Source organism: Nesoenas mayeri, assembly GCF_963082525.1.
Source record: "Nesoenas mayeri genome assembly, chromosome: 2".
In the NCBI taxonomy this organism is placed as follows: domain Eukaryota; kingdom Metazoa; phylum Chordata; class Aves; order Columbiformes; family Columbidae; genus Nesoenas; species Nesoenas mayeri.
This window is the reverse complement of record NC_137543.1, coordinates 82,233,010-82,255,439: the sequence shown is the minus strand read 5'-3', so window position 1 is coordinate 82,255,439 and position 22,430 is coordinate 82,233,010. Positions and strand designations below refer to the sequence as shown.

Sequence of the window (22,430 nt, the reverse complement as noted above, 5' to 3'; positions counted from 1 at the left end):
CTCTCCCCGCTTCCCACTAAGGAGAGGCAATTGGGAGGGAAAGAAGGACAGAGAGAAGAGAGTTGGAAAAAAATTAAAGATGTTTTACTAATGCTACTAATAAGAATAGAGAAAATAATACAAAATATACAAAACCAATCTTGAAAATCTCAGCAACTGCAGAGCCGGCAACCAAAGTCCTGGATTGGACTCTGCAGCCAACCCGAGCTGAATTCAGTCTGTCACTAGGCCTCAGTTCGCAGGGACGACTAGCAAGGTCCTCTCCTAATGTCGGCCATAAGGAAAAAGGGAAAAAAGGGACGAGATCCTCGTGATCTCCCACTTTTATATGAAATATTCACGTAAATGGAATGTTATACACCATTGGTCAATTTCTTGGTCACTGGTTTCTTGTTGCCCCTCTCGCGAGATGTCCATCTGTCCTTATCAAAAGTTTGCATTTCTTTGCTAGGTTTACCAAAACCTGTATCTGATTCTCCAGGAAAATGAAGCTAATATGAAGGCTTTAGCTGACAGGCAAATTCACTAAAAGAGAAACTTGTTTATTAACAAAACCAGGACAGAAGCGATTCTATAACACTGCTCATTCCTCCTCAGAATGAGAAAGTGCACAGTGTTCAAGAAGGCAGCTCATGTGTATATATAAAATTGTTTAATCATAACACTTTATCTCTTTATTCCTTTCCAAATGGTTCCAAACATTCTGTTTACCTCTTAGCTTCTGCCATGCAAAAGCTGACCTCAACATCTTGTTGCAAATGGTAATGGTGAAAGCACTGACTATAACTTAGTATGAGAAATAAGGATTTTGTTTGGCACGTATGAGTTCACACATACTCTTTTCTCAATTCCTGATAGGGGATAAACATTTACTCTGATATGAATCTAGTACACTTATATAGTTTTTAACTTTTATGGGTCTGAATGTCACAGTTGACAATTTACCCCTCTTCTTTAGTGACCTCCTAATTTTTTGCAGTGCTTTGTCTGGAGGTAAGTAAACTATGTGGAAGTGGGCAAGTTGGCTTTTATTGCTCTTGAAGGAAGATTAAGTGCATTGCAGTCCCTGTTGGAGAGCGGCTGTTGGACTGGCACATTTTAAGTCTTCAAATCTTATACATGGGGTTTACTTTTTGATGCTATAAAACTGCTCTTCTGATTTCAAAGTGTTTTCTTTAACATAGAACAGTTCTCTTAAGATAGATAACCTCCCTTCTCTTTCCTCTGTATGTTCTGTTGTAAAATATCCTTTTGACAAACTTCTTTTCACCCAATTTTCTGATCGGTTTATGAGGTAAGTATTCTTATTTATGGCTAGATGTCTCCATTTTTTTTCCTTAGACTCAGCATCCTAATCCATATTCTTACTTCACTTATATTCTTAAAATCCAAATTGGCATCAGCAGGAGTATCAATATTAATATTTATTCAGGAAGTTTTTCATGGAACCTGGATTTTTCCTTCCACATAATTAGATCATCTCCTGCTGAATTATAGCTCAATAACTTTGTGGAGTGTATCTTCTCACCCAGATCCCATACAATTTTCAATTTTCAGCAGCCTCATCAGGACCATACTTTTCTGTACCTTTAATATTGATGACATTTGCAAAGAAAAAAGAAAAAACAAAACACAACAACAATGGAATAATAATATTAATATTAATAATAATAATAATAAAACAACCAAACCAACCCACCAACCAAAACCAACTAACCAAACAAAACCCACCAGAACACTACCACCACCACTACTGTTCTATAGCTGAACAATCTTTTTTGTGAAATCTTATGGCAGAAGGACTTAAAAAAACACTCAGAACACAATTACATGCAAATAGGGCCTCTACAGTATAATAAGCCTTTAAATTAAAGTTTGGATGTTCTTTGTCAAGCTGAAGCTAGAATACCAAAATTTGTAGTCCTTTCTTTCCCATGGATTTTTATCTCCATTTTATTTTTCTATTTTGCTAGTTAAATAACTTTAAATCACCTTTGTTCTGTCCATGTGAACTGATGATTTTGGTAGAAATAGTATTTTTCACTGTTTTTTCCATGGTTTTGAAATGCAGTAGGTAGCCTATGAACTGCTAGACATGAAAATTATTCTTATTGATTTTTTTTTTTTTTTTTTTTTTTCTGGAGACAAAGGATTTTACAGGAAAAAAAAATAAAATAAAAAAAAAAAATAAAATACCTTTATACTTCCAGACAAGAATAAACAGTATGTGACTGGGAACTTTGCTACTAGAGTGATAGCAAATTCCTCATTTCTGGAATATTTCTAACTGAGAAAGCCACTCAGTTGTACCTAAAAAAGGTATAGCAATCAGGTAAAGAGCATCTTCTGCTCACAACCTACTATCTGCTCATATTGAGTTTTTTCTACTTACTGTTCTTTTTTTTTTTTTCTTGGTTAGTATAACAAGAGAAGTCTTTAATTAATTTCTATTTAGAATGAACATACCAGAGATGATGTAAAATACTGTGGAACACATAGTTTTCACAATGCAAAAATATGGATTAAGTATTTCAAAAAGAAAAAAAAAAAAAAGAAACCTAGTAAACCTAGTAAAGTTAATCCAATTTACAAAAAAATATTTTTTCATGGATATCACATGAATATGAACAAATTCTTACAGTTTTACAATTCAATATTTATGTCTGGTACATACAAAACACTGAACAACAGTGATTGTGTTCAAAAGCTCTAAAGTGTAGTGTTGCAGTATGTAAATGTTCTTCAGTATTTGCTAGTTATATTCCAGACCTATGCAGTACAGTATATGCCATGCTGAGGTAGAAACTAGTAGTTATTATTAATTTTGTCGTTATCATCACCGGTGTTACAAGAAGCGAGAAAGGAAATTGTTATACAATTTAATTCAATGGGAACTTTTAATAGGTTCCAGAAATAGCAGATTTAGGTCAAAGTTATTTCTAGAGTCAGAACAAATAATGTGAGTTTATTGTTCTTATTCTCACTTGTTAACATGGCAGTGGTTAGTTGCTCTAAATATAAGAATGACCCTTAAAGCTTGTTTCTTATCATTCCAGACCCATTATAACGCCAGGGGAAAGACTGCTTTTAAACCCAAATGGTTTAATGCTAGAAAATAATATTTTCTAAAACAATAATAACTTAGAGGGGAATTGTAGAGTCGTAGAATGTCCTGAGTTGGAAATGACCTACAAGGATCATCGAGTCCAACTTGTAATGCCACAGCCTTATCTGAAGGGCTTTGGGAAGGGACATGACTCTCTAGTCTCTCTGTACAGGGGTTTATGGGGCTACAAGGAGCATTTCCATCTGGAAATTAGTTGCCAGGGAGCTACACTCCAGCCTGCCACCCACCCACACTGCCTTCAGCCTTCAGCCCTGTCCTTCACCCCAAAAGCTTAGATCCCATCCAGTAAAGGCCCCTCTCCCCATGGAGGAACCCCGGAGAGTCATCTTCCTGACGAAGCTCTAAGGCAAGTGACTACCAGTTTGCAGGGTAACCTGTAAAGACATGTCGAACCCGCTTATCTGCCTGCAGCAAGCTGGGCCTTGGGTTCTGGCAGGGCCATGGGTGACCGCAGAGGGCAAGGAGGCATATGTTCTACTGGGGGGCCTGGGACGGGGACATTGAGGGGGGGGATCTATTTGTCGAGACATTAAGGGCCATAGTACATCCATGAGAGCAGCCTGAGGATGGGAATTTGTCATTTCCTGTGGTCTACAGAGTGCAGTGTCCTCCTGCCTGCCCTGGGACTGCGGGGTGGACCCAGGCGCAGGGAGAGTACAGTCCCTTGGGGGTGCATGGGACAAGGTGGACACTGCCCCCTCGTGGGGGCTCTACAGGCCCCCACACCCCACCCTGCATCTTGGGGAATCCCTCTGTGCTGTTGCTGTCCTGCAAAGGGTCACTCCCACCCCAAAAAGTCCCATGGGTTTATTTTTCACTTGTGCATACTGTCTGTACCAATCTGCACCCAGCCATTTTCTGCAAATTATAGCTGAACATATAGGATTATGCACTTTTAAGATTTTGACAAATTAATGAATTTTCTTCTCTATATTTGGTTTGAAGAGAAAAGCTTGAGTGCCCAAAACCTTGTAGCTTTTTGCAACCTCATCAGCTAATCCTATAATCAATATTACCTCTCTCTATATATGTCTTCCTTTTGTCATATACATTCTTAACATATGAGAATGAAGATTATGGCATACCTATTTAGATATCAGCTACCCCAAATCACTGAAGATTCAGAGTCATTTGGGTAATGTTTTCACATCATATTTTACTTACATTTCTTTAAGGAAACTCCTAAAGCTTTTGCTGCATCTGTGTGCAGAAAACTTTCTTTGAAAAAAACTTTCTGAAAGAAAAGAGTCTTCCAATAACAATTAACTATTCAGTATTTCTGACTAACATAGTGCGGTCTATTGTCTAAGAAGGAATTGTGTCACCTGTCAAATAAAATTAAAGTCATAGAATCTTTTTGGTTGGAAAAGACCTTGAATATCATTGACTCAGTCACTTCCCTGTGCAGCCTGTTCCTATGCCTGACAATCTGTGAAGAAGTTAAGAAGTTTTTCCTAATATCCAATCTAAACTTCCCCTGGCACAACTTGAGGCCATTTCCTCTTGTCCTATCACTTGCTACTTGGGAGAAGAGACCAACACTCTCCTTGTTAACAACCTCCTTTCAGGTAGTTGTAGACAGTGATAAGGTCTCCCCTCAGTCTCCTTTTGTCCAAGCTAAACAGCCCCAGTTCATCCAGCTGCTCCTCATAAGGTGTTTGCTCCACACCCTTAACCAGCCTTGTTGCCCTCCTCTGAGCTGCCTTTCTTGTAATGAGGGGCCGAAAACTGAACACAGGATTTGAGACGTGGCCTCACCAGTGCTGAGTACAGGGGGATGTTAGCTTCCCTAGTCCTGCTGGCCACATTATTGCTGATACAAGTCAGGATGCTGTTGGCATTTTGTGCAGAAGGAATATTGTCTTGGCATACTTTAGCTTAACTGTGATGGCAAGTGACTGGTTGGAAACAATTGAAGATGCAGGCTCTGAAATGCATTACTACCTCTTCCTGCATTGCCCTACCCTGTATAAAACAAGGTTCTTCAGTTCCCATGTGGCAAACCTATGCTCACACCATTCACATCCCTATTAACAATGCACCATTTTCTTTCAGCCGTTCATGCCCTGGTTGAAAAGTCACAGCAGTCATTTTGGATGGTTGAATAGCTGATGAGCATGCTTTTGAAAAGCCTGAGTGATTCGCATGGTTCTGTGAGAATTTGTCTCTTATCAGCCCCTTAGGAGAAGTTTCATTGCTCGTCTAAGAGATCCTCTATAAAAATGTAACAGCAGACAATCACGGTCCTTTGTTTACTGGTACTTTGTCATTTCTTCTTGTAGGTGTAATAAGAACAGCTTTGCCAAATATGGATAGAGAAGTGAAAGAACAATATCAAGTTCTAATCCAAGCCAAGGACATGGGAGGACAACTGGGAGGACTAGCTGGTACTACCACTGTAAACATTACTCTCACGGATGTCAATGACAACCCACCCAGATTTCCTAAGAGTATGTTGTATTCCAAATGCACTAATTTTCAAATAAGCATGACTGAAAGTGTTAATGTGAAAAATCATTTATATAGGGAATTGTGATCCAGGAAGAAGAACAAGATATGATGAAAAAACTTTGAATATACTGGGGTTTTTTTGTTTGTTTGTTTTGTTTTTGTTTTGTTTTAGTTTGTTTTTTGTTTGTTTGTTTTGTTTTGGTTTTTTTTTTTTTTTTTTTAAGTAATACAAAACTCAACTTGAAACTATGAGTTTTTAATATTTAAGAGGAAATACAACATAATTACACTGCATCAGCCTGAGAGTTCATTTCATTTACACTTTAAAAATTATTTGGGAAATACTGTTTTCACAAGAGAAACTGAATGATAGCCTTCAAATGAAAAAAAGGTTATAACCCGAGACTTTCAGGTACCAAAGACAGAACTGGCTCATGCTAAACGTTATGGTAATAAGGAACAGATTTTTTTACGTGTCTTGGCCCAGAAGATTATATCTGTCCTTAGAAACATAGCCTCAAAATAGTGATCATGCACTGACAATTTATAACATTTCATACCAATTAGTTTAAATGAGGCTTTTCAGAGGTATGCTAATTTACAGAGTTCCATAGTTTGTGTATGATTACTAGGATTGTCACTTATTGCTCTCCTTAAATTTACTGAAGTTTTATGTATTCTCTGTCTTTGGAATGCAGACACTAATCATGCATATACCTTGATAACTATGCTGAAAAAATTAGCAGCTAAAAGTTGTTAGTAAGGCAGATTCATATTAAAATATTCATGTGAATTTGCAGTAAGATTATGGCAGACTTTTACTTTGTATCTCTTTTCTTGCACATGAATTGTAATCCCACTTTATGTATTATGAATGCTCCTCACGTACCAAACCACACCTGAAACTTCACAGTTTTCTCTCATATAGAAATTTTTTCCTCTTATTTTTCTCAGCATTAAAATATATTGTATTTCTGCAGGCATGTAAGAATGACCATGTTAAGACAAAGATCCATCTGGCCCTGCCTTATGTCTCTTACACTATTATCTAGAGGGTATGTATAAGAACAGACTAAACAGTACTCCAGAACATTTCCTTAGTTTCTAACCAGTTTTTAGTCCAGATGGTGTCTTTGTGTTTAACAACCCTCAATGGATTTTTCTTACAGATTTCAAAGCCTGCAATATCCTAACTAGGGAGGTGCACATATTAATCATATATCACACAACAGCTTCCACTCATTTGTTCTGAATTCATCCCTACCTGTCTACCTGCATGTTGACCTCTTTAAAGAATTCAGAAAGTGTTGCAAAATATAACCTTTACAAAAGCTGTGTTCAGGGTTTTTTTGGTGTGGTTGTTTTTATTTTGTTGGGTTTGTTTGTTTGTTTGTTTTTTGTTTATTTGTTTGGGGTTTTTTTTCAGTATGGGATATTCTCCATGAGTCCATTAATCCTGCTCCTACTGTTTTGCCCTGTGCATGTCAGTCATATCCATCCTTAGCTCCCTCAAAGTCTATGGATAACTTTATGGAAAAAAAACCAGCATTGTATTAATACCTCCAAGACTTCATGTGCCAGAGTGGTTTGAAGCAAGTTATCACACATCATAATAGTCCACTTATTTCATCCTTCAGGCTCTTTGGCCTGTAACAGCTAATCCCGATGATGTGTTGCTGTTGTGTCTGTTTGTTCCACTACGGCTTCTATAACTTATCTAACCTTCTTATGAGTCCCCCATAAAGAAATGTTCCAGGATAGAAAAATTCCCCAGGTATTCTATGCTGAACACAAAGAAAGAAAAAAAAAATATTAGGTTTTACATTTGTGATCTTATCTTCTCTGGGCACTTCTTCTATATCTCAATTTTGTGTTGACTTTACACAGTTCCTTTCAGTTTTTTGCCTCCAGATGTCTTTAAAAGACAATTATTATTAGCTTGTTTGCCAGAGATTTATTAAAACTCATTTTTTCTCTTCTTTACTGTGGTTTTATAGATAAAGTAGATTTTATGATTCTTTCAACTGTCCTCCCTGAGACATAACTTCATTTTTTGACAGATATGTTCTTGCTTTTATTAGCTATATTGTTTACCCTTACTGACTTGCTTTTTAACATTTGTTGTGGCTGTTCAAAATGGTGTCACTAGATAGCATCTAAACCACCCATAATGATTTAACTGCCTCAGCTATCCCATTGAGATTTTTATAGCAATATCCCTCAGTTTTATTTATTTTCACTTTTTTTTTTTTTTTTTTTTTTTTTTTTTTTTTTTTTTTTTTGTAACCTAGTACAACCAACATGTAATCTTGCTCCTGCAGATATTACATTTAAACTCATATGGTTGCTGCAAAATTTTCCTGGCATCTAGTGTTAATACTGTTCTATTCTTTAAGTCTTATTTGACTTAGAGCTTCCTTTAACAACCGTCATTATTCCTCCACTGATAAAGTCTACTTTGTCTTTCCTGTGTTTTTTCCTCCTTGGTATTGTGCTGCCTGACTGATTTTCTTATTTTCCACAGATTTTGAACATGCATATTGTGCTGATATTCTTGTCTAGTGTTAGGCATTAAAGCTATCCATACTAGTTCCCATTGTAACCCTTGGCTTTATAATGTGGTTTTTTATTTGTCCTCTTTACTGAACCCTAGTTTGATCCTGTGTGATCTGCCATTTCTGTATTTCCTACTGGACTACCAATACCTTTTGTAGCATTCTTCAGTGAAGAATGCAGAATTCTAGTTACTGTACCCTTTATGTGAACTGTGTACTTTTGCATTTTTTTAATTGTGTGATTTCCAACACCCGAAATTTTTCCTGAACTATTCAGCTAGAATCACAATGGCCATAGGAAAGTGTTTAAACTTTCTGAAGCCTGTTTTTCCTACAGCCAAAATGAATTTTACATCTCAATGGACACCGATTCTTTAGCAGGAATCCCTTCTTTCCAATAATGTTAATCCCTTCTCCTTACATCGTTTTCTCAGGTAGTCAATTAAAGCTTTGCCTTTTCATCTTTCTCTCCCTGATTACGTATAGTGAGACAATTTCAGGCAATGCTACTATAACTGTCCTTAACTTCAGCTTTCACTTGACAGCCTAAATTTCACCCCTAAGACCCCTGTCCCTTACCTTATTTTGTCAGAGCTCACACGGACTACAACCACTGGCACCTCTTTCCCTTTTCTGACTTCCTGTCAAAACACGTGTGAGATGCTCCAAATCTGGCCAACAAGCAAATAATCCTGGAGGATCTCTTTGAACCAACATTCTTACTGTCCTCAACCTCAACGCTTGCTAAATCATCCACCACTGCAGTTTGCTCTTTCCTTTCAGCTGGAACCTCTGCTGCTGGAAGGGTTCTATAGGGGCAAGAGGAAATAATGCCTAGAAACTGGAAAACTCAGTGCACTGGCAAGTTCCTTGGGCCTAATGCTCCTTCCTGCATCTGATTTTCAGTTTTATATTTTACTTCTTTTTTACTGTAAGGATCCTTAGTAATTTTCTATTTTATTGTATGCCTTCATCTACTATGGCATTGCAAAAAATACACAAGTTTCACACAATGACAGACAGTTTTCATGACACAGAAGAATCATGGAATATATCATCCTTTTTGAAGAAGATAGCCTTAAGGTCCCATTTAATGGATGCGCTGTACCTATGACATCTTTACCCAGTTATGCTATGAAGGAGGAAAAAACCAGAAAAATCACAAGAGACCAAGCTTGCCCTGTGATTTGCATGCTAATAGCATTGAAAACCTTTTCTTTCTATTATATCAAATGTCACAGAAGCTGAATTATAGCAGTGACTCTCAACTGGAGGTTCCTGTTGATATTGAAAATAATAAACATTTAGCATGGCTTGCAAGCTAAAATGTCAGTATAGGGACTCTGGTGTATTAGAACAAGCTTGATCAAGGCAGACAGTTGCCAGAAGCATTCTTTTTTTGGGGGAGGAAGTGAATGTGTTACAGGCAACATGTTTATATTCTTGTAAACTAAAGACTTCTGCTTAATCAAAATAGTAAAAGCAAAAATCCTGATCAATGGGGATTTACTTAGTCAGTCCAATTTGCTTAAGTGGTATGTGAGATGATGTATAATGTGTCTGAAATTCACAGAGACAAGGTTAGTTACAGTTAACAAAAAAAAAATGATAGAAAAAAAGTTGAGTATGAATTTTATTTCTAGTATAGTAACTGTATTTTTCAGTTTTGCTCTTTGAAAACATTGCAATGGTTCAGAGTAACTATTTGCCAGAAATTGAGTTTGTGATTTGTTTGACTACCATAGTTAAAGGGATACTTGTGTAGAATTTTAGTTTATGTGTGAAAAAGAAGCCTCTAAAATCAGGTCTAGATAGATGTCAAGTTCAAGCCTGGCAAGACCTAAAGAGCCCTCGCTGCTGCTGAGATTTGAGACCTCCAGTATCACACTAGTCATCATGGGTCAAAGAATCCAGGAAGTCCAAGTGACAAGTGAAAGAAGGGGCTGAAAGTCCTTTAACACTAATTGCTGCAGACTAAATGTTTTTGCATCACATAATCAGGACCACAGTTTCCTGAAGTACTTATACCGAAGATGCTGTGCTATAGATCACCTTATCAAATAAGAAGATATTACAGGATAAAGTTTATATTTATTTTCTGAGCTCAACTCAGTTAAGCCAAAAAAAAAATAATTCACAGCAGAAGTGGGAGAACATACATTATTAATACTTTGAAGAAGCTAAATTGATAAATAATACATTACAAGCTTGCAAAAAAAATGTATCACGGAACACCTTCATCTCATCAAGGGTCCTTTAAGGAGACAGTCAGATTTAGATGGGATATCAACATCCAGTGATGAAAAACCACTGAATACCCTGCTGAACATGGAATTTTTTATTTAGAACTTGTGCTTTTGAACATATTCAGTGGGGGAACTTCCACCTTGCATGTCTCACAGTAATGATGAGTGGAACAAAGGGGAAACCTCTAAACATTATATATCTCTGTCAGAGTTGTTTGACCTGCAGGTATCTATTGGCCCACATTTCAGAAAACTGAGACACTTCAGAAATGGATATTTTCTTTATAACTAAAAGGAAAAATGAACCTGAATGATTTCATGAGTAGAAATTTATTTCCAGAAGTGTTTTATTTATGTCTTGTCTGACTCTCCATTAGTACAATGACTTTCTGCATTACTGTGCATGTTTCATTGTTGAAGACAGAACTTTTTTGTAAATATTAAAATAAATGTTTCATACCAAAGTTTGATTCTTGCCAAAACCAGTAAAAATAAGGAAAAGACTGAAAAGAGAAGTGTTTTTCCTATCATAGCAATGATATTGAAGCAATTAAATTAAAATATTTTATAACACAACATTGCCTTTGAATAGAGAAGAGTGGATAAAAGCTGCACACTATAGCTGGTTAAGTAAAAAGACAGTTCAGCACATCACCTTCCTGGAAATTAATGGACTAACATGTAATGCATCATGCGTTAGACCAGTTTGAGCTAGCTGAAAGGACAGATGAGGCTTATTTCCAATTCTTTAAATGAGCTTTAAGAAAGGATGGATGGGTTACATTTACTTCAACATTTAAATGACAAAAACTGTATAATTAGTTGGTATAAATTACACTTTATGGAATCAAAGCAATTAAGTGAAGTTGTTGATTCATATTTTGTAAGGTGATTGTGCTTCAGTTTTCCTGTCTCTTTCTTTTGTTCAGTGATGACAGAGTGACTGTGAAAGCAATTTAGAGAAATAAACTCATATATGCCAAGCAATAAAAGCACATGCAAATTATTTTAGTCAAAGAAATAGTAAGTCTTTTTAGGCCCTGATATAGAAGAAATGCAATTACATTTTAAAATTTATACAGTTTTTATTCTGACATTAGCAAATAAAAGACAATTCTCAAGTGGCTTAGGAACTCATCAGTAGGTTTTTATTTTTAAGGTGTGTATTTTTAAGGTGACACTCCCTTAATTTCCTTTTTTTATTCAAAAGAATTGTTTGGCTAAAGCTTTGTATTATCATATCATTTTCATCTAACATGAGAAGTCCATATTGTAGGGGAATGTTTTAAAATAGTTTTTAATAGAAGAAATATGAATTGATATTTGGACCTAATACTTGAATTTTGTTTACTTGTGCACATCTTGGCTTTAAAAAAAGCATCTCTCTGATGGTCAGAAACCATTATCTCAGGGCTCTTTGGCAGCCACATTTAAAATATTCAGACAGCTGTAGAGAAACACCTAGACATCACAAGAGCCATTTTTTTTGCTGTCATTGGTCTTTCCAGAGGGATCCCAGTGAAATCCATCAAGTTAGTTTGCATAAAAAAGCATGGCAAATTTCCAGAATGCTAACATGCTTGGAAACAGAAATGTAACTATTCATCCTTCTGGTAATGACACTTTAAATAAGGCAAGGTTGAAGAATCATTCCCGGGACCTTTCACATCATCTGCCTGTAGAAGTTTGCAGTTAATTTGGTTTAAATTTCCAGAGTGGCTAGTACAATGCATTTCACAGAATGTATTAAAAACTCCACTAGAGACAGCAGAGGAAACATCAATCTTAAACAGAGAAGTCAACAAAATAGACAATTCAGAAACCTGAAATAAAATATCTTTCATTGATATAATTTCAGGAATTTCAGTGCAAGTAAAGACCATGATAAAAGGGAGCTGGCCTTTTTTTCTCCTAGTAATATGAACTTTGCATACTACTTGAATGATCTATTATCTGGATGATCTATTATATAAATCTAACATCTATTTCACAATTATGATATTAGGAATAGAGTTTGCATATTATTACCCTTTAGACAGCATCTATTTTCAGTATTATTTATTGGTTTGTAGCATGTTTTAATAGGTTTACTTTCAAGTAAAATCTATATAAATATTTTAAAAGACAATCAAGTGCTGAACTATATATTCTTATGCATACACACTCTGTGGATTGAAGGCTCTTATCTAAGTTATTTATTTACATATTCTGGGAAGCTTAGTATATCACAGAATTTGCATACACTATTAAGTACAAGTTTTACTATAGAAAAGAGGTGAATTTTGTTCACTCAGTAAACTAAATGTGACTAATTCCATTAATGTGACTTTGAACCAGTCTCGCTCAGATTTTGTTGAAAAATTGGTTTCAGATGCCAAGTGCAATTAAAAGGTATTCTAGTCCTCATGAGTTAGAAAGAAAAATCTTAAAAAAAACCCCACCAAAACCCAAAACAAAACAACAAACCAAACCAAAACAAAAAAAAGTCAAAACAAACCAACCGAACCAAAACAAACCAAAGCAAAATTTTAACCCACTGATTCAGATGAGTGGCACATGAGAGAGAAGGTCCTCAGATAATAGTGTCTGCTTTTAAAGATGTCAGAATACAACACAGATCCCACTCAACAGTCAATTAGACACAGACTGTGAGATGAAAAAATAATTCTGTTCACTTACCTACAAAATTAAAATATGAAGTTTTGGTTTTTTTATTTTTTTTTTAATTTTATTTTTTTTTTTTAAGGAAGGTTTATTCCCTCTCTGCTTGGACAATATGCTAGAAAACTTTTTTGGAGTTAAGACTCAGATGTCTGATCTGCCTAGCTAAATATTTTAATTAGTCTGCCCAATTTTCTGGAAAGTTATTCTAGCCACTGCAATTTAGATATGGAAGTATGGCTTCTCTTAGTACTGTTAACAGTTGTTGTGCTTGTATCTTCATTGGCTTTCAAAATGACAAGAAGTCTATCTTTCATTGATTAATGAATTTGCCTGGCAGACAAGATGCCCTAATTCAGTTCCAGCAACTAATTACTTATTTTATACCAAATGGGAGATACTTACACAGGACAGGTGGACAGATTCATTGCAGACTACCCTGCAGGGAGTGATTAGGTGGGAAACCAAGTCAGACCTTGCTTTGCATCAGAAAGGAAGGCTGAATCCTGGCCTACTCAATCTTTGTTAATTTTCTAACCACTATGCCATAAAACATAAAGGGAAAAAGCACCAGCTTGTTTTTGGAAACCAATCTTGAGTTTTTTGATGTCAGAAAATCTTAAGCAAGTCAGAATTCCATTTACCTGTGAGATTTGGGTAAACTAAAAGTACACTTTTGAACTGAACATATGTTTTAACGAATCATTTCAAGTAGTGATGGAAGACAGAAAGGCAAGGACTCCAGAAATGGGCCCATGCCATTGTAAGCCAATCATGAGGCCAGTATCCATGGAGAGGTCATTATAATTTTGTGTTGTAATACAAGTGAGTCACTTCACTACAGTTCTAATGCCAGCAAAACAACAGGCAAATCAGCATGTGAATAAATACTAGCAGACCAATATTTGCACAGTGCTCTTAGAAGAATCTGAAGAGCATTTAGGGTAACTCCTCTTCAATCCAGGTTCACAGAATCACAGAATCACAGAATGTTAGGGATTGGAAGGGACCTCAAAAAATCTTCTAGTTCAATCCCCCTGCTGGAGCAGGAACACTTAGATGAGGCTACACAGGAATGTGTCCAGGCGGGTTTTGAATGTCTCCAGAGTAGGAGACTCCACGATCCCCCTGGGCAGCCTGTTCTAGTGCTCTGTCACCCTTGCCATGAAGAAGTTTCTTATCAAATTTAAGTGAAACCTTTTGTGTTCCAATTTGAAACCATTATCCCTTGTCCTACCACTGGTTGTCACCGAGAAGAGCCTGGCTCCATCCTCGTGGAACTCACCCTTTATATATCTGTAAACATTAATAAGGTCACCCTTCAGTCTCCTCTTCTTCAAACTAAAGAGACCCAGCTCCCTCAGCCTTTCCTCATAAGGGAGGTGTTCTACTCCCTTAATCATTTTTGTTGCTCTGCGCTGGACTCTCTCCAGCAGTTCCCTGTCCTTCTTGAACTGAGGAGCCCAGAACTAGACACAGTATTCCAGACATGGTCTCACCAGGGCAGAGTAGAGGGGAAGGAGAACCTCTCTTGACCCGCTAACCACCCCTCTTCTAATACACCCCAGGATGTCATTGACTTTCCTGGCCACAAGGGCACAGTGCTGGCTCACAATCATCCTGCTGTCCACCAGCACCCCAGGTCCCTTTCCCCTACACTGCTCTATAAAAGGTCATTACGCAACTTATACCTGAACCTGGGGTTTTTCCTACCCAGATGCAATACTCTATGTTTGCCCTTGTTATATTTCAGTAAATTTTTCCCCATCCAACTCTATAGCCTGTCCAAGTCGTGCTGGATGGCAGCACAGCCTTCTGGCGTGTTAGTCACTCCTCCCAGCTTGGTGTCATCAGCAAACTTGCTGATACTACACTCTATTCCTTCCTCCAAATCATTGACGGATATATTGAATAATATCAGCCCCAGTACTGACCCCTGAGGCACTCCACTAGATAGAGGCCTCAAACTAGACTCTGCCCCATTGACTATGACTCTCTGGCTTCTCTCCTTCAGCCAATTCCCAGTCCACCTCACTACCAGATCATCCAGACCACACTCCCTGAATTTAGCTGTAAGGATGCTGTGGCTGACTTTTTCAAATGCCTTAGTGCTTCTTTTTGGTAGCTGTCACCGTAGCATTATCTTGATCATAAAGCATCTTGAACTGTGAAACATTTGATTCAGACTGAACGAGGACACAACACCCAACCTAAATAGTTAAAAAAAAACCCTGAGAAATAAACTGAAGAGAGAAATATTCAGTTACCATGGATTCTGAGAACACTAAATGTTTAGTAAATTTTATGAGTGATTGTTTTTTAACTTTCTCAAGAATGCATAACTAGCAAAGGCTATTCTTAGAGGGCTGTTTGAAGTACTGATTGAAGGACACAAAAACCTCTTTAAAGCTCTAAGGTGAGACTGAACCTTCAGTTGCAAAGCAGAGCATAAAAATAAATATAGCTATTTCTTGATACTGTTACATAACCAATGAAAAATATAGGTACTTTTTGACTGGGTTAAATTTCTTGCTCTGATTTCACAGTTGACAATAGTCTAAGAAATACGAATGAGAACAATAGTGGTTAGAAGTTAAATATTATCTATTGATCATAAAATTCTGTTGTTAGTCTGCACTTATCCAATTCATTTTGCTCCTGTCATCAGCTTTAAGCAGTAATTGATTATTAACAGCAAGATTTATAAGTCAATTATTTTTAAACACATCATTATCATCATAGTAGATTATTATCATTAATAATTGTATTCTACATCTGCTACCTTCTGTAAAGAAGGTGTAAACAAGTACCCTTCATAGAAATTCAACAAACTTTGGCAGGAACCATGACATTCATTCCACTCCAATGTGTTGTTTGTAGGAAGCTATGAAAAAATTATTCATTCAAAACACGAAGAGTATTTAGATTTGATACATGAAATTATCCCCAGTAACCTTGGGATGGCTTAAAAGCATGATGCATCTCCACCTACTCTGTGATTCTGAAGAGTAGCTAAGGCTACAGATTCAACAGCCTGGGGTTGCCTTGCAACACCTTGCGATGCCTTGCAAATTAGTTGCAAAGTGACTCAGAGATGTAGTGTCATTTGCTGCACCACTGTAATTTCTGGCAGCATCTACGTTTCTCTCCAAGATTTGCCATCCAAGTAAGAAATAAACACATCAACAGTGCAAGATGAAGTGAAACAGACCATATGCAATTATCTAATTATAATTACAATAGTTTAGGCTCATGATTTTCAGAAGTGCCTGAAAACCACAGTTGAAGTTAGACTTTCAGGAGTGCTCCAGCCCTTGTAAAAACATTAAATAAGACACCCAAAAAGTATTTGCAAGAATCCAGAGTTTCCTACTGACACAAGCAGGAGCTGCAGATACCAAGAAGCTTTGAAATCGTCTTCTCTGATTCTAAAACGCATTTTTACTTTTTTTTTTTTTTTTTCGCATAAAGAAAGCTGTATTAAAAAAAAAAACTCAAAACAACCAAACAGAAATTTAAATTTTTTCTCAATTTTATTACTGTTATTTTTTTTTTCTTAGTGGTTTCTACCTACAGATTTCATTGCAAAAGGAGCAATATTTATATAGACATTTTACCTTTAAACACTTAAATTGGAAAACATAAACATCACTTTTGATAAGTTGATAATACTTATTGCAAAGTATAAGAGACTACAAATGTGAAGCCAATTGTCATCCTACTGTATAATTATTTTTTGGTCTATATCACACAATCAATCACAAGTATTTTAAGGAAACGGCACACAGTAAACCAAAATTTAAAGAACAGTAAACTATTAAGAACTGGTATTTCATGATTTCACAATTTTATCTTTAAAAATAATAATCTTTTGCTTCAGACTGTGCCAACATGGTGAAGAAAAGTAATATATATTTCAGAGAAAAAACATTTACATAAAATGTACTCAATGAGCACGTAAGAATCAAGGTTTCACAGGGAGTCTTCTGAGTAACACAGATGTTCACCATATTTTGTTTAAGTGATTTTGGAATGCGAGTTAGATGTGACTCAGGACTAAAGACAGGGACCTAATTTCCTTAGTCGATGGAGAGAAAAATGATTCTTCTAATAGAGATGATTTAGAGCACTTGGCTTAGATCCTAAAGTAAATGGTTTGACCACATTCTTAAAAGTGAATGAATTGTAGTAAAATTGTGTTATTATATTTTGTGCCAGAGTAATAAAGAAAATATGAAAAGGCTCCCACAAGATATTTTAGAAGCAGAGATGTTAAACAGAGCATTACAAACTCTATGTCCCATCCTCGGCAATATAGTTTTTATCATGTTAACATTTCACATATATCATGCAGTTTAAATTTTATAGAGGGAATAAGCGTAGTGATTTATTTCATGGTGACAATGTGATCAGTAGAATATTACCAATAGATCTACCTGATAAATGCCAATTACATGCTGCCTAAGATTCTGAAAAAGAAAATATATTTTCTCCTGAAAACTACTTTCTATCTGTAAGGCATGCAACACCTTGATAATTCTTTATAACCACTATATAACTTATGTAAAATCATTTGATTCAAGTTTTAAAATATAACTCCCCTCCCAAATATTCTTCTCATTGTATTTTGAACCTTTTTCTTACTGACTTTTTTTTTCTTTGATAATAATTTTTTGATGAGTAGACTGGATATTAGCAGAAGTGTTCTTTATTGGTCGTGATACATAAGTTTTCCACATAAGCCCTCAGAGATCCAGGAAAAATGTCATCTAACACATGTACATATTTGCAAAGTCAGACTTTGCACACATGACCATTTAGTCACCACTCTTCTTCCATTTAGCAAGACCAGTTAAAGGGGAAGTGATAATTGTGAGATCTTTCCTATGCAGTAAAAACAACATGATTAAAGCAATTACTCAGGAAAATTATTTTGTCTCCTCAGCTTGGTAGAATTCATATATTCTAGGAGAAACCTTTAATTGTAAACTTGAAGAAGTTCTAGAAATGAACATTTTATTCTCCTGCTAGTGTCAACTGCACCAACATACAAAAGAAAATGTAAGATTCTTCAAAGAAGATTGAATATAAATCTTGCCTGGATAATAGGAAACACACATGTGAGTATCTGTGGCTCCAAACAACTGCTTCTGGAATCATTTCTACATTATGCTGTTAAACAGAACATTCCCTCTTGCCTTTGTTACACTCAGCACTATTTGGAGACAGAAGCTGTAGTTCTGAATATCTTCAGCTGAGAAAATGAAGTGGCATTTCCCATTTTCTGAACCCTTGCTTGAATGAGGAGAATATTATGCCCTGTGGAATTATCTTTGACATGCAATGGGGGGATTATTTTTAGAAAGCTTTCTGACAACAGCTTGTCAGAGAAAAGAAACAGAAAATTATTAAACTGATTTTTTTCAAGATACAAAAATTATACAAGATATGATAAACAGGATGCTTTTTTTTTCTCTTTTGGGAAGGAAGACAGAGGACAGCCTCAAAAACTCAATCTGATAGCTCTCCTGAGAGACTGACAGTGTCCTGCCTTAGTAGCTGACAGCTCTAGTGAAGCTCTAAAGTTGGGCAAGATCAAAGTCAAAACAGGCTATGGTTTTGCTAATTTTTCTTTAAGAACTGGGGACTCTTGGACATCTAAGATGACTGCAGTCTGGGGAGATGTAGCTCTTCCTTGGTGTGGATTTTGGGATGCAGAGATGAGAACCAGGAGTTTTTAAGAATGGTGATGCTGTATCTAAGGAGGTCATAAAACTTAACTCAGAGCAGTAGAGTTGAGGATGGAAGAAGCCAGAACTGAGCACATGGTGACAAAGCCTGGCCTTTCTACGCAAGGTCCTAACCCCCTGCAAAGCACAGAGCTGCAGGTAGGAGAGGCACAAATATATCTCACTGCTGTGCTGCATTGCATCTTCCTAGTTTTAGGAGTATGTAGATCAGATGCCACTAATTATTAGGCTAATTAGCTGTAGCCGATGTAATACCTTTGATATACTGAGTATCTGCCTCTAATTACAGTATCCTTTCTTTTCCCTATTACACTACTCTTAAAACATCAGCAAGTAAATATGAGCTGCTGTCTTTGGATTCTTCCTAAACAGACAGAAATCAGTGCCATTATAACCTGGACAGGATAAAAGCTGAAATGCCTTGGTACTATAATTTAAACAAACAAGAATATTCTAAATACATAATCTGTTTTGTTTCCTAAGAAAACATTGAAGATCTAGATTAAAGACAAAGAAATGTTTTATTTCAGTGTTGGTGCCCATAAGATTCATGCTATCACGATTAACTGCAATGCAACACTTTGGCAGCTGACAAAGAGAACTGAAAAAAAATTATAGACAAAGAAAAAATAGGACAGGATAATCTTGCATACACACAGTACATGTATGGTCAGAGATTAGAAAAAAGCTCAGTTACCATTTACAGCTCTTTAGTTGAAGGCCATTATGCATTTAGCATAGACACTAACCTGAGTTATTTCTTAATGGTTGTTTTGTTGATGAGATGTAATGATGGGTTAGTTTCTTATTCTCATCAGTATTGAAAATCTCTTTGGTAGCTGAGAGGGTACCCATAAACTGCAGGTGTAGAGAAACAAAACACACAAAAAAAACCCTTTGTAAGTAACAATTGAACCTCAGAACAGCTTTTAAGCCTTAAAAATGAAAACTAATCTAATAATGTCAAAAGAACTGTAAATGTGTGCTGAATTTCAGTCAATATGACTGATTACCCGTCAGTTAGCTCCGATTTCTTCCTGCTGTGCACTTTGGAACCATCTTTGTTTTAGAAAATTAGAGTGTATGTGTTTTTAGCCCACCTCCCTTTGGTTTTCTGAATGCTTTTGGGGCTGAGTAATAACCCCTATCAGTCATTTCAGCCTGAAAGCTTCAACAGCATTATCAGACATTTATTTTTATCGTCCTCATCGATGCTGTTCAACATAAAACTCCAAGGAAATTTCACACTTTGGGTCACATAACGACTCCACAGGCTTTATAAGGAAATGCCTGAATGCCTGTGCTAAGCTACACTGGGCTTTCTCTGGTTTTGTATTCTGAGTTGAATTTTAAGTGTAATTCAAATGCAAAGTGTTGCATAAGTTAAGCATGTCAACTAGTACATGACTTTTGTTCTTAAAAATAACATTTAATCTTTTTTACTTAAAATTCTATCTACAACAACAGAGAAAAAAAATCTTGATCAGGCAACATACATTGCTACTAGCTTTCCTCTATGTGAAAGTATTCCAACTTGTATATAATATGCATGACAGCAAAAGGGTACTTGGTTGCATAGTCCAGATTCATAGTGCAGTCTGAGGGAAGTAAGGCTTGGTCCCTTGGTTACATCCCATATCATTCATCCTTTACAAAACACAGCAGCAAACTTAGAAAACACATTTAAAAGAGATTTATGTGAGCAGAAGAAAAGATTTTTGTAGGCAGAGAAGTCACATGAGATGATCTGCAAAATCTGACAGAACGGTTTGAGCAGTGTAATCATCTGCTGCATAAGTTTGTCTGAGCTGCTTGTTCCATCATTCCTAGAAGATGCAGAGAACAAGGCTTTCAGGACCTTTGGGAGTAAAAGGCTGTTACTCAATCTATCTCAATACACCTCTACAGCAAATAAAGATGGTAGTGTATATAGGCAAAATGGACAATAAAAACTGAATAATGCTAAACTGTCACAGCAAGTCCACAGCAAGAAGTAACGTCTTCTAGAAGAAGAAAAATAAAAATCTACAAAACTGTCTTTCCTTTACATTTCATGTGCAGCGTGTATTCATCATTTTGAATGTCCTTTGTACAAAGACTGTTTTCTGGGGGAAAAAAAATAAGGTTTTCATGTAATACATTATACTCTCTTGAAATTTTTTCCCTGATCTGGCAATAATATACATTATTTGGTTTCATCTATTTTATTCTGAAAGTATGTTGCCCCAGTAGCACCATTAACAGCTTTCATATGCTGTGAGGATGCTATTACAGGAGGACGATGGCAGTGTAAGTACATACTACATCTTCAGAGATCTGAGTCTGGCAGAGTTGAAGATTACTTCAGAATTTCAAATTAATCTGAATGACCCCATCTTTATTGCTGTTGAATTTCTGGAAATGATGAAATGCCAAGTCATTGAAGATAACTGATAAAAGCCTAAACAATCTACAATGAGTATTGCAGTGTTTCTTTGACTTCATGTAAGTTCTACACACTTCACAACCAGGTGCAATATTTTACAGAGCAATGTTTGTTTTAATGAATCTAAGTGCTCTTCCATTCACTAAAAATAGATCAACTAGGCAAAGAAGGAAAAGTCCATTTTCATATGTTCTTATGTTTTATGTTCAGAAAAATTGTGGCTGTAAAGAGCAAACACTAGCTATCATTTGTGTCATCCAGTGTAAGTGTCTGTATAAGACCTGAGCATCAGGGCTAGAAACATATTGTGGAAACATAATACAAGATTCAAGAGTCGGCAAAGCCTTTTCAGATCCATTTTCTTCCACTTCTTCTGAATAACTTTTATAACATTGGCCCAGTAATATAAATATTTGTAAATGGCTTTAGATAATAGGAGGATTTGTGAATGTCTTCTGCATACCAAGTTACAATATTATTCTTTACTCTGAGTGGTTGAAGTACAACTAAGAAAAAGCTGAGGCTACTCTTGTCTTGATGATATTTTGTGTCACAGTACTCCTTTCCAGCTGTTAAAAGAAAAAAACAAAAACAAAAACAAAAACACATAAACCAAAAACCTGAAAAAACTTCCTTTAATGTATTCCCTTGGAAAAATAGTGAAATGATAACTGTGCAACCATTAGTAGCTCAATCAATGAGTACTACAAAGCTACACATAGTAATATCCAAATGTGGATGCTAACACAAGCAGACTACTTATAGGGATTTTCTCAAACAAGCAAAGCAAGTTTTGCATTCAGGTATACTTTTGCATACTAATAGACGGAGGAAGGAAGTCAACAAACCACATTTTTTCAGAGGCAATCAAATCAACAGTTATATAGGTGCCATAGCCCTCATGAAAGTGTAAGTTTGCTCCTAATCCAGCAGTGTTAATGTAATTTTTTTCCTCACTTGTAGATATTGTAAAACTGAAGAAGCTGCTGTTTAATTCAGCAGCTGGGTGCAAAAGTCATCTGTACCACTGTTATAAGATATTCAGCTTCTCAGAGCCTTATCTTGTGAAGTGTGACTGAACTACTCCAGGTGGAAATCTCTGAGAAAATCCCCTAATATACTTCCTGTTAGCCATAGATGCCTGTCCTGCTATAGTATTGAAAAATAAGTGTAAATTTCCTCCTGCATGTTCACATGTAGAGGAACAGAGAAGGC

The 22,430-nt window shown here is 36.2% G+C and overlaps 1 protein-coding gene across 2 annotated transcripts in view; it reads left to right on the top strand.

The window, feature by feature from the left end:
• The window catches only part of CDH12 (cadherin 12), a gene marked incomplete at both ends in the record, with an annotated part of 169,988 nt that overhangs the window by 88,005 nt on the left and 59,553 nt on the right, over nucleotides 1-22,430 (top strand). For both annotated transcript variants that reach the window (XM_080340280.1, XM_080340279.1), the window contains one exon: nucleotides 5,410-5,577. In XM_080340280.1, coding sequence (XP_080196406.1) covers nucleotides 5,410-5,577 — 168 coding nt within the window. The remainder of the gene's footprint in view (nucleotides 1-5,409; nucleotides 5,578-22,430) is intronic.